At 45.0% G+C, this 13,724-nt stretch overlaps 1 protein-coding gene across 2 annotated transcripts in view; it reads left to right on the top strand.

The window, feature by feature from the left end:
* Nucleotides 1-13,724, top strand: part of DLK2 (delta like non-canonical Notch ligand 2) — a 182,211-nt gene that overhangs the window by 114,118 nt on the left and 54,369 nt on the right. For both annotated transcript variants that reach the window (XM_069608806.1, XM_069608807.1), the window contains exon 3: nucleotides 2,109-2,172. In XM_069608806.1, the coding sequence (XP_069464907.1) occupies nucleotides 2,109-2,172 (64 nt within the window). The remainder of the gene's footprint in view (nucleotides 1-2,108; nucleotides 2,173-13,724) is intronic.

Below are 13,724 nucleotides of genomic sequence, written 5' to 3'. Positions count from 1 at the left end.
TTCCAACTGTCAGGGAGACTTGTGCCCTGTAAAGACGCTGCCCGTGATCTCTCCCCTTTCATCACAAAGTTAATCAACGCCTCCTTTTCCACCGGTTCTATCCCTACTAATTTAAAACAATCCTGGGTACTACCACTACTAAAATAAAACACACTTGACCCAGCCACGCCGACAAACTATAGACCCAAAAGGACCGTACCATTCCTTCTAAAAATCTTGGATAAGGTTGCCTACGTACAAATACAGAAGTACTTGGAAGAACATCACCTATTAGGAGCTAGACAATCGGGCTTCCGTCCTCAACATGGGACTGAGACGGCTCTTATTGACCTTAAAACACAGATCGATAAGCTCAGAGACAATGGCCAAGCCGCCTTACTCCTCCTCCTTGACCTTTCTGCAGAATTCAAGCTGGTCGACCACTCTGTCCTATGCACACACCTCCACTCATCAGCTCACTTCTCTGTCGAGGCTATTACATGGATTATATCATTCCTCAACGGCAGAACCATGAGGGTCTTTTCACCTACAGCTGCAGCAGACCCTATACCTATCACTTGTGGTGTGCCACAAGGCTCCTGTGTCTCCCCCACACTGTACAATATATTTACCAAGCCCCTTTTCGATGATCTGGATCATCTCGGTATCACCTTCACTAACTACGCAGATGATACCCAGATTCTCCTTCCGCTTTCTGGAGATTATGGGAAGGATTTGGCCTTGATGAATAGAGTGTACATCATCCAGGCATGGATGGCCACACATGGACTATGCCTGAATGATGATAAAACTGAACTCCTCATCCTGGGTACTACTGCTAGTTTAAAGAAACTAGGCCCTGCCTATTCATCTTTTACGATCGATGGCAATAGCATCTAGGTGGGACAAGAGGTTAAAACGCTAGGTTTTTATTTAGATTCCAACTTCTCTTTCAACAGACAGGTGAACTCCCTAGCCTCTTCCACAGCTTATACGTGTAAACTGATCCATGCAGCCAAACCCTTTCTGTCCGACACTAGCTGCTTGACCCTTGCTAGAGCCCTCATATTGTCCCTCCTGGACTATTGCAACGCTCTCTATCTTGGGTCCTCCAAAACACCACTTGCAAACTACAAACTCTTCAGAATAACGCTCTTAGAGCGGCATTGGGCATCTCTAGAAGAGATCATATCACAGTACACAGCCAACAGAATAATTGGCTCTCTATTAAAGATAAAATTCTACTAAAAACTGTGTCACTGACTGCCAAGTCCCTCAAAAACGCTGCTCCAATTTACTTGATCGACAGATTTCATAGACAGACTTCCCTGAGACCCACAAGAACATCCTACAAAGACTGCCTTTCTGTCCCCAACTTTAAACACTCCACCATAGGGGGCAATAGCTTCCCATTGAAGGCGGCTAAACTGTGGAACTCCCTACCGCCAACTCTCAGAATGGACTTACCTTTTCAAAACTTCCGATCTAAGATTGTCTCATGGCTGAAGACGGAAACCTTCAAACACATCTAGTCATTCAGTCTTTCTTATTCCTGCCAACTGTATCCCTGCCAACTGCACATACTGTACCAACAGTTGTTTGGTTTACCTGTATATATGTATATAATCCTGTTATTATTATTACTGTGTGTATGTACATGTATATATCGCTGTTGTTGTAACTAAGCTTCGCAAATTCATGTAACTGCTGCGCCCTGTTACCCTAGGGTATTCTGGCGCATTACAAATAATAAAACAAACAAACATAAGCAAAGTGTAAAGCTGCTCATTCAGGAACCAGGTTTGTGCATCACGCTTCACTCTGTTGCTCCACATCAAGCCCTTCTAGGCCCTACAGCTGGTTCACCCGCACCTGCTGGTCCCTGAATGGGACACATAATATACTAAATAATAATATAATTTAGTATGTTGCAGTAAAAGATGAATGACCTGATCTTTGCCAAGGAAACCCCGCCTAATGCACGACTTGCACGTCTTTAAATGCATGTAATGGATGCATAAGCATCCCATCTTTAGGCGGTCCGGAAAGTCCACGTCACGTTCCCCTACCTATCACAGCACTCACATGTTCCAATCTCTTACTGAAGGTGTCTACTCTCTTTCTTGCAGCTGATGCATGCAGTGCCCTCTGTGATCTGGCCCACGGACGCTGCGACGAGGACGACAAGTGCAGGTAGGGCAGCATTCGCTTCATTCCTCATGGGTACGCTCTTTCCATACAACAGTGATGATCTAGAGGGTCATGACGTGCAATAAGTTGCCTGGAGGGTCTAGGTGGGTATCCCAAAACTCACTCTCCAGACCCGCAGCTTACCTGCTGCAGGTTTAATGATTCTTTTTGTCGTGTCTCCTCTTCATGACTATATACAAAAAAGATGTTCCTTGAAGCTAATCAAGGAAATATCAGTGCACTCTTATGGGACAAAAAACCTTAGTGTTAATTAGTATTCTCTATAATCTTTCATAAATAAACAAGAAAAACGATTCAAACAGTATTGGTGAAAAAGTATTTCTTTCGATACAAATGTATATTCAACACCATATTGGTAAAAGTAGTACAGCATCCTGACTTCAATTTTGAGTTTAGGAGTTATTCCCATAGGTTCAGACCCTTCTTCATTTTCCTCTTTTCCAATAGTTAACAATATTTGACATTCAGCAGTGGCAATCGTTATGTCTTGTGTTGTACAGACAACCAAGTTTTGAGAAGGTTAGTACACCTCTTTCAGACGCATAATGAGAGAATATGTTGTATTAGAAGTATGATTTAGAGGAAGTCCCACTTTAATATATAATTCTAATTTAAATGACAGGAAATTAACGAGTTCCATCCACCGGAAGAAGGGAGAGTTTCCCAAAACGCATGGTGGGTTCAGTAATACCTATTTCCTTGATTATTTTCAAGGAACATCATTTTTGTATTAGTTGCTTATATCCCCCTTGCCAGGGATATCTTCACCACTAACTCCTGAAACAATCCACTCATTACTTTGTGTTCATGAATTTGAAGAATTGCAGTGCTTCCCTTCCCCCAAAGTGTGCTCTTGAATCCCTTCATGACTACACCCACATGTGTATTTCATTTTTAAAATATTTAATAGTACCCAGACGTGGACCCCTTGGTCACTGTGCTCAGAGAGGCACAGCTCCACCTCACTGATGAGGCCCAACAAGGATAAAACACGTGTTTGGGGTTGCTGTTGTTACTCTTGTTCAAAGGAGGTTTGCCTGGCTTTTCAGGGCTGGAGTGGCCTTGTGGGCGGGACAAAGATTGATATGCAAATGGTTATTCCTCCTTTGTGAAATGTACAGTGAGCTAAAAAGCAATGGCTGCAGACTCTCAAAGTGGGAAAAAAACACAGAAGAGGTTCTTTTTTTCCAGTATTATTAAAAAAAACTGTGTGCAACTCTAATCCTGTGACACAAACACATTGTAGTTAAAACAGATATCAATAGTTATCAAATTTAAATAATCGAAAATCCTTATAAAGAAAAAGAAATTCAGATACAATCAAATTACACAAACCATGCAAAAAATTTGATTCTCCTATGCAGTTTTATAAAATGATAACTCAAAATGATGTTCTTTCCCTCCAGGTATTCATGCCATTCAGAATCTGGGTCCCATTAATTGGTGCCTATTGCATTCGCCAGTAAAGCAGTATTTCTCCAGTTAATGAAGGCATCACAATAAAACAAGTGCTTTATAGTTTCCACTTCAGAATTCCCACAAAGTCTGCAAGTCTGCGCACTTCTGAGTACACACCCTGCCATGCTCCTAGGACCTCCACAATGTGTACCAGGCTGAATTTGAGTCGTATGTAGGATATAGCACAATTAAACCCTGTTTATTAAGATATAGCAGTTATTAGGATATAGCACAGCTAAACCCCGGTTTAGCTGTATTTAAGTAAGAAGTACTATAGTCACTAACAGTAGACGTGCTGAACAGATTTACCAGAGATTGTTCAAGGGCAACATCATATATCTGCATTTTAAGATTATGTGTGAGATTTTGATAAGGGTAATCAAAGACAGAGATGCCAAATCGCACAAACCAGCACAAATATGATTTTTGCCAAGTTAACCGCTCAACAAATGTAAGGCCCAGATATAAGTAGCAACCGGTTCGACCATTTGGTTGTCAGTGTTAAAATTGCACCTCTTACCAGGCCTCCTTGTAGCAGGACAGAATATCATCATGGCTTTGGTTTTGTTGATGTTAATAGAAAGTACATTCAGCTTCATATAATTAGAACGATTGTTCAGAAGGTGCTGAAGGCCCCGTGGTGTGGCATCAAGCATGACTTGATCGGCCGCATATGCCAGCCATGATATGCGCTGGTTGCCTAATCTAAGGGGAGCACAGAGAAGGGCGTCTGGTAAATCTGCTAGATGAAGAGTAAACAGAAGGGGAGCAAGCATGCAACCTTGCTTTAAACCGACTCTGGCTGAGTAGGTGCGAGTAGTTCCAGAGTTGGAGATTCTAATTCATACTTTAGTAGCTGAATACAAGGCTGTTATCATTCTAAGCAACCCCAGTGGGATTGCCCAATTATACAGCTTTTGCCATAGTCTCTCTCTCTACACACAGTACCAAATGCTGCACTGAGGTTGGTAAAGCAGGCATACGTTGCCCAATTGTGGTGCTCCATAGTGTTGACTATAGAGTCATTATGTTGGTCAGGGCGCCTGCACCCTTCATAAAACCTGTCAGGTCTCAGGTTAGCTTCTTCCACCTAAGCTGTCAGTTCTGGCAGTAATACTGGCGCATCGAGCATTGTAAGCATTCTATAATTGCTTGGCTCAGTCCTAGAGCCCTTTTTATAGACTGGAACGATGAGTCTTTCCCCCCACTCAGGGGGACTAAATCGGTCAAACTGATACAACTGTAAAGGTTGGACAGAAGTTGACTCCACCACTCCAGTGTTAGCCTTTATTGTAATTGTAATTGCTTATTTAGAGTGCACTTAATACCAAGGGGTTTCTAAGCGCGGACCCGGGGATCGAAACTCTGATGCCCCACCTTGTCTTGCTTCCAAGGCGATCGCGTTACCCCTGCCCCTGAGCTATCCCCCCTGCCCAAATCAGTAGAGGTGCCATCAAGTCCCAGAGCACGAGAACTCTTAAAGTATCTTAATATATTAGTTGAAGCATTCAGCGGTAATGTATAGACCCAAGGAGCCAAACAGAGGTCAATAGAAAATGAGGCAGCCGGTATTCTGACCAGAATTCAGTTAACCCAGCCCCCTCCCTGCACCCTGAAATTTCAAGAGCCACATTACAATTCATCTAAAAATCCGAGGACTGAGACCAAGCTATCTGCCAAATGTGCTACTGTTTTGCAGTGGCGAATGGATTAGCTAAATCCTGCCATGTTTCCTTCTTCTTCTGATACCAAAGGTGTGTCAGCCAAGACATGTACACGCGTTTACGCTTCCCAACCTAAGCAACCGATATGGTGGCCTCAGAAGTAGTAGCTAGCAGAAGTCAAATATCTCCTTAGTATCCACTTTTCTATATTTATCTTTTTGCCATATTTATGTTTGAGTACCAAGGGAGACATCCTAAAGATTGTTCTTCCGCCAATACCTGCATCTTCAAATTGGCCAATAAGCTAGGAAACTATTCTAAGCACTAGGCTAAATCCGTGCCTCCTACTTCATCAGGCACAATTGCTGGTAGATCTATAAAGATATAAGTCAAATGCTGCATGGCCAAATGTATATAGGCATGGTCCATAGCACTCTATTCTGCCCTTCATTTACTAAATACCTTAGATTAAATCCCCATATATGGGGCTAATTCCAGATCAAGGTCAATCCACTGGGGAAAGTGGTCACGTTCCTCTCTTGGTATAACAATGAGATCAAGATTGCCTTTGAACATATTGGAGGAGCAGAATGCATAATTGATGATGGTAGCTGTGCACTCGGATACTCTAGTGTAATTACCCGGATGATAAGGAGGGCAGCGACCATTCATCGTGCACATATCCTCCATTGCAATGGCTCAAGCCCATTCTTGGCCCTGCTGATTCACTGATTTGCAGGGATTCTGGCATTGAAATCGCCTACTAATAATATTTCATGCTATTTATTAATATTCAGTCAGGATAAGGACTGCAGCCTGCCTGGCGAGGAAAAGAACAGTAGATACCCAAATGCAGAAAGTACCTTTCTGACCATACCCTTAGAGTAGGTCACCATAGCACAGAGGCCCGTACCATGCTAAATCGGCTGTCTGGCATGCAAAGTCCAGCGATCACATTGAAAGATCTAACAATATGTGATGATAACAGAAAAAGAACAGCCGGTTCTATTGTCCCTGGGGTTTTATGAACACAATGATATGTAGATGGTGCAAAGCAGTGAGGGTGATGAAGTACAATTCACATGCACATACTGTGTCATAGTCATGGGTCTTATGGAGTTTATCACAAGTTACTGCCTGGGAAGAACTTTGAAAAGCCCCAAACCCTGGATGACAGGATTGTAGCCCCTTAGGTTTAGCCTGAACTACCCAAAGGATTGGTAGCAATGGCTGAGCAGCCAGGCTTAGTCTAGGAGAGATGAGGGCTGTACTGAGGCACACAGTGCTCGGAGCGTATAATTGGTTCAAAGAAACACTGATATGATATGGCATTTATAACACGCCTATACACAAGTGTTTCAAGGCGCGATACGCTAGCAGTTATATTAAAATAGATATTTATTTTATAGACACTAAGGCTTTAGAAAATATTCAAGTTAGTATACAGTAGAATAAAAGGTAGCACACTTTAAATCACAAATGTAAAGCCCCACAAAAGTTAATAAAAAACTACTAATACTTTTAAGCAAACTTAAATTACTTCATGCAACTTTAGTTAACTCTTTCGTAATCACACTTCAAAAGTCCAACCGTATACTAAATAAGTCACAAAGAGCCATGGGGATCATGGGGGTCCAGTGACCAAGTGCTGAGGAGGAAAAGAGGAAGTTAACAGAACAAAGTCTATGAGTATGTCTTCAGGGTTGCAGGTAGGTAATAGTTTTAACAAATTAGAGCCCAATGGGCCATTCACCCCACGGGGACTCAGGATGCCATGGAGGGGGTGGAGGGTGCAAGTAACAGCTTAACTGCAGCCCTCCAAGAACACCTGAGCAACACAGCAAGACCAAGGTAAGTATCTAGGCTTGGAACAGTACCTTATCAGTGAAGAACTTGGTGCAGCAGGTTGGTCCCCACAGTGAGGCGACAGTTGTCCACGGTTTGGGTTTCTTGGGCTGGGTGGCTGAAAAAGGAACTTTGGAGGTAACAGACGAATTCCTTTGAGGAGTGGGACACCCAGCAGTGGATCTTCACGATGCTGGTGTGTGTTGTAGCCCTTCACAGGCTTCGGTTCAGCAACAATTGTCATGCGAGAGACTTTTCTCCGGTTCTCGGTCCTTGACTCAGCTGAAAGGACTTCAAGGAGTGTAAAAGTGTCACTGCAGCCCCAGAAGGATGCCCACGAAGTTTCAGCCAGCTCTGCGCTTGACACAAGGGTGCACCAAAATGGCACTGGTTCCAGGGTATTGGAGGTTTGCAGCCCGGGAGTATCACAACTCTTCGTGGGATGGTGCAAAATGAAGGTGACCTTCAGACTGGTTGGTCCCACCAGTCTATGGGAGGAAGTCGTCTTCGAGAGATATTCCCTGTCGCTCGGAATTTGGGGTTGGGTCTTCAGCGGTCACTCAATGGCTCTGGCATTCGCTTGGACGTTGCTGGGACATCCTTCTAATTCCTCTTCGGATCTTCAGTCCAGTGGTCGACTCAGAGGTTCAGCTCCAAGACCCTTGCCTTTTATGCAAGAAACCAATCTGAGCCCACCAATCACTATTCAAGCCTCTTGTTGTATAAAGCTAAACCTTTGTATGCTTTGTTGTATAAAGCTAAACCTTTGTATGCTTTCTTGTTGCTATGGTTTTCAGCTGTGTTTATGCCAAGCACATCATCTGTAATTCCAGAATGGATTTATGCCTACTGTGCCATTCTGGAATGATGTGTGCTTGGAGATGTTTATTCTGGAGTGAAGTCAGTTATACCCTGGATGCTGCCTGTGTTGGGGGTCTTAAGTGAGTTACTGAAGCTGTTCCAAATAAACTGGCTTTCACTTACCAAGTTTGTGGCTTCTTTACACCTCTCATGCAAATCTGGGGGGGGGAGGGGGCGGCTGTCCAGGCGGACAGCCAGCCTCCCAGTTCGAGCTGGTTCCAGGCAGGCACACTGCAGGACAAAGACCACAGCGTTTTGGTTACCTCCCCCACTTCCTGTCCGGCTTTCCATTGGGAGCCCGCCAAAGACAAAAGACCCATCAAGGCCTCCCCCACCCAGGAAGGTAGAAGAAGGCTGACGTGACAAGTCATGAACAGGGCTTAAAGTACATCCACCATTTTAGGTAAATGGTGACCCTAGTGTCCCTGTCTCAGCTGCAATGGCAACCTACGACAAATGTCCACTAAAAGTCATGCGAAAAGGTACACTTCCACCAGCCTGTCTGATAAACTTGTCACAGTAACTAAAATGTACTGGTATAGTGAAAGAAGGGAGACAGTGGGGCTCATGCCGAGTTTGACCGGTCCGAAAATACGGGTACCGGCGGCACCCTTGTTCTCGGACCGGCAAACTACGGGTTTGCATGCCGGAGCAGCTGTGCCTGACAGGTCTGACCCTGCCGGGCACAGCGGTCACAATAGGCAAAGCCATCACGGCAGCACCGGCACTGTTAACAACTGTGCCGGTGCTTCTGTATCCCCACTCCCATAGAGTCCTATGGAACTCTGTGGGGATGGGGATTAACCCAATTACCTGCGCCTGACTTCCTAGCCACTGGATCTGTAATAGTCCGTTGGCACCGAGAAGTCAGGCGCCAATCATTTTTTACGGGTCCAGCGGCAACCCGCCGGTAGCACCGGCAGGCTTACCGCGGGACTGTTATGACCCGGTCTGGGTCATAGTGATATAATCAGGATACAGTTGCAGGTATGCTTAATGGTTGCTTTATTCAGGTTCTTCAGTTACAGGTACAAAATCAGGTCTCATCAAGTCCATAAGGAGATAGGAGGAAATCATGAGGGAAACCCACTGGCTCCCACCACCCAGGCTTCCTTAGATCAACTCCCTGGGTTAGAACCCATTCATACACAAACACTCCAAGATACCTCATACATTCCACAAATGACATCATCACATACATACAGCATTCAGTAAGAGAAACCATAAGAAAGGAAGGCTGATCCTAACACCTCCTTCCCTTATAAACCATAGAAGGGAAGGCTAATCCTAACTCACACCTCAAACACACCATGACCTGAAGCCGTCATCACACCTAACCATCACAAGGCCTCAAGCACAAATACTCTGCCAGTCACTCTAAAAGACCAAGAATATAACAGCTGGACAACCAGGCGTAACTAACAATCCAGTAACGGCACCCCACCATCTAAACAACAACAACTTCTGTCCTTCAAAAAATCACGCATCACCTTCCACCCGTCGCCGCCACCAACGGGTCACCAGCCTGCCACGCTGGAGCACAGACCTGCCCCTCTGGGCTACTAACCAGCATGCCATACACAACCTGAGGAAAACAAACCACCTCCCGTCCACCACTGCCACTGGTAGACCTCAGGGCTGCCACACCTGAGCACAAACAGCCACCTATACGGGCTGGCACGAAGTCCGCTACACACCTACAAGGAACATGTCTAACCTACTACACCAGACCGTAGACTCATGGCAACTGAAGAGACAGGCGCCTCCAATCAAATAAAACACACTCACCTGACTCATCCTCAACCACTCAACATTCATAGCAACACTCACAACAGAGGCAACTGGTGGGGAACCAGTCAACCATACCACCGTACTTCCTCGATGTGTTGGCCAGACACCTCGAGCCCTCATAGCTACTAAAAACCACCAGGTAACCCCACTACCAAGAGGTTCTGTTGCCAAGCTCCCAGAACCACCCAGAAGGAACTCCTGGATGACCCCAGAAACAACACTTAAAGTAAAAACAAGAATAATGAATCACTCACCATCATGGCTCAGCACAAAACACTATACTGACTCCTCTGAGCCACACAAAACACTATACTGACTCCTCTGAGCCACACAATTCACTACCATGACTCCTCTGAGCCGCTTGACCAGATTACCACTGGTCACACAATTCACTACCATGACTCCGCAGAGCCGCTTGACCAGACTACCACTAGTCATACAATTCACTATCATGGCTCCGCAGAGCCTCTTGACCAGACTACCACTGGTCACACAATTCACTACCATGACTCCACAGATCCGCTTGACCAGACTACCACTAGTCATACAAATTACTATCATGACTCCGCAGAGCCTCTTGACTAGCCACAACCAGTCAGTGCACGCACACGTCACACTGGTTACATGCACCCCATGCAACTTCTCACAGTCGTGTAACTTAATCACTCAAACAATCAAGCAACAACATCTTAGTTACAACGGAAGTAACTTGAGGGGTGTGGGCAGGGCCCTACCCACACTCCAAATCAAATCACGTGCTTAATAAATCAGATAACAATATAACATTTCAATAATGACATGCCTCTGAAACAACTGTAGAGACACCATCTAAAAGTTCATGCTGCCTTTTCATGTACAACTTTACAAGCTGCAAATCCTCAAGATGGTTAAAAACTAAAACAAGTCAGAAAGCATAAAATGAAAATGAATATCACCAAAAATGGAATCACATCATGCTGCACACAACTCCATTCATCCCGTGTGTAAACATCGCTGTAAATATAACCCTGTAATAAAAACTTCTTGTAGCATTCTAAAAGTCTCTGTTGCCGCATTGCAACATAACCTTCCTGCAACTTCAAAAGGTTATACTAATGGCTTTTTAAATCAAGATGTTAACACTCCATCACTGCCTTGCCTTATATCATTCATCCATCCATCCATCCTTGCTGTTTCACCATGCATTTATGTACGAATTTATGTACCCATTAATCTTTGTTGTTTGAAATTTAGTACACAGACTGAACATATTTGCAAAATGCATAATGCCAAGATAAACAGCAGGCTAATGTGAACAACCCATGTCCATTTTTTTTTTTTCTTACATTCAATGCAATGGTTGCTTTAAATTCTCTATCTCAGCGCAGCCATGCTCACTATTTTCTGCAGCTCCGTGCTTGACCTACATAAAATACGAAAAACTATGAATACACGCACATATATTGCGCGCCATACCAATGAAGCTGGCACTGAGACACGAGTCACACACTATCAAAAAACAAAAACCAGCGCTATGAAAACTTCAAACGCTGCGTGTGAAATGAAAACTTTTCCTCTTCTTCTTTCTTCTTCATGGACACATCCATCACAATACCGAAGCCTGAGCAGTGTAAACACAGGATATTCCGCAGTCCAATGACATCATCAGTGCCACTACGAGCTCAGGAGCACCCGGACCTCTCCGGCCAACTGTCACTTCAGCTAACTGAGGTCATTGCCCAAAGCGGCGCTGCACAACACCCATTGTGAAGCACTCCCAATGCTTCACTCGAAAATCATAATGACAGAATTCCTTCTATCAGCTGGAGTAGTGTAGCTCAGGCGACCCCTGGGACTTCACATATATGGCGAGCCAACAACTCACTCTAGATTAGTCTTTGGGCACATCGAGAACCTCGATGAGGTCCTCTCTTTCTCAGACCATACCATGTTAAAGCACATCCATGAATGCATAGGCGAGCTGCCTCACAGAACTGTCTCTCTGAATTCTCTCTGGGTGTCACCTTGTTGCCCCTGCGTGCCTCAGCAGGCAGCCTTCTGTACCCCGCACGGGGTCCTTCGCCTTGCTCCTCCCAGTGCACCAACAGTTCCTCAGCCCTGGATGCATGTCCTTGCGCCTACCAAGGCACTGTCACTTTCTCAGCCCTGGGTGGTGGGACTCTTCCTGGACCATGGGGGGCAGTGGGTTCCCTCTCCTTGTACAGTCTCTCACTTGAGCTTCGCTCCTGCTCTGCACCCCCCGCAGCAGTATCTCCTTACTCCTTATCCTGGACCACTCCTTACACACCACACACACAGGTACCTGTTGCCTTGTAGCCTTCAGGGTCCATCCAACCAGTCCTGTTGGAGACCAGTCCTCGTCGCCAATTGTTATGACCCGGTCTGGGTCATAGTGATATAATCAGGATACAGTTGCAGGTATGCTTAATGGTTGCTTTATTCAGGTTCTTCAGTTACAGGTACAAAATCAGGTCTCATCAAGTCCATAAGGAGATAGGAGGAAATCATGAGGGAAACCCACTGGCTCCCACCACCCAGGCTTCCTTAGATCAACTCCCTGGGTTAGAACCCATTCATACACAAACACTCCAAGATACCTCATACATTCCACAAATGACATCATCACATACATACAGCATTCAGTAAGAGAAACCATAAGAAAGGAAGGCTGATCCTAACAGGGACCCGTAAGGAGGCCTAATGTTTCCCCTCAGAACACCACATAGGGTGGGGTGTGCTGATCTCTCAAAATAGAATACAGGCGAGGGACAAAAGGGTGTCACCCTGCCCTGGTAACTGTAGTTAACCCAGGGGAAGGAGCTTACAGCAACACTGCACAGAAAGTTCTGGGTGCTGCAGTAGAAAAGGTAGATGCCAGAAAATATGGAGGAAAGCATAACACCATAGAAGAGTCTGAAACAGAGATGAAAAGGGTTCCCAAGTACAGAGTAAAAGACTGGATGAGTGTGGAAAAAGGGTCCCACTCACTCAGTAGAGTCAGATAAAAAAAAACAAGAGTCCAGCAAAAAGTGCTGGAGGACTCACAAGTGGGAAGAATTACACTCGAAACAGGAAGTTCTGCCTAACACTGGGCGTTGAGGCTGCTGCACAAATCTGACCAGGACCAGCTGAGCAGTCAAAAGAACAGAAGTGACATGAGTTTACTGGTCTACAGACCTTTGTGAGTACTCTGGTACCAAGAGTGGGCACGTGTAGGGGAAAGTACAAGGGGCCTTATTCTATAGGTACAGCCCTACAGTGTAGTAAAAGAAGTCCGCCAATGCTTCTTCCCAGTTTTTTTCTTATGATTTTGATGTTCTTGTATGGGTAGACAGACCAGTTGAGAAGCTTTGAGTCGCTCCCCTCATCAGGGTCTTGGTGCCAGTGGCGCTCAGTGTTGGGAATGCAAACCAACTACATTTAATTGGTATTTGTTAAGCACCCGAATTATGCAAAAACACTTCAGATCTCATTAAAAATGCTCCTGGTCTTCCCCAGTGGTTCCATCAGTTGAGATCTCTCTCCATGTGCTGCAAAAAGCATCTGAAAGAATACCAAAGTCAGATCATTGTGCCTTCTCCAACTAGAGTCCATGCAACATCTTTCCTTGGCCACACGATGGAGGAGAGAATGGAAGGGCATTTTCTTCCATGTCATCAGTAGAGGGTGAGGGTCAGGTTACTCAGAAGCCATGGCCTTTCATGACGCTTGCTTGAAAAATCTGCTCTTCAAGAATAAGGGTGTTGATGGACACTGCTCTGGGTATACTCACTTCTTTCTTACTGCCCGATTGCTGTTCTCTGCGATGCTCTTGATCGCCGCTTGCACACAGTTTCCCTTGTAGGACTGTTTTGTGCACAGTTCTTTACTAGCTTGACACTGGTGCAGGTCCTTTTATCTGGCAGTGGTCCATAT

Source organism: Ambystoma mexicanum, chromosome 4q (assembly GCF_040938575.1).
Source record: "Ambystoma mexicanum isolate Mex_15411 chromosome 4q, UKY_AmexF1_1, whole genome shotgun sequence".
Lineage (NCBI taxonomy): Eukaryota > Metazoa > Chordata > Amphibia > Caudata > Ambystomatidae > Ambystoma > Ambystoma mexicanum.
This window is presented reverse-complemented; position numbering and strand designations above follow the sequence as displayed.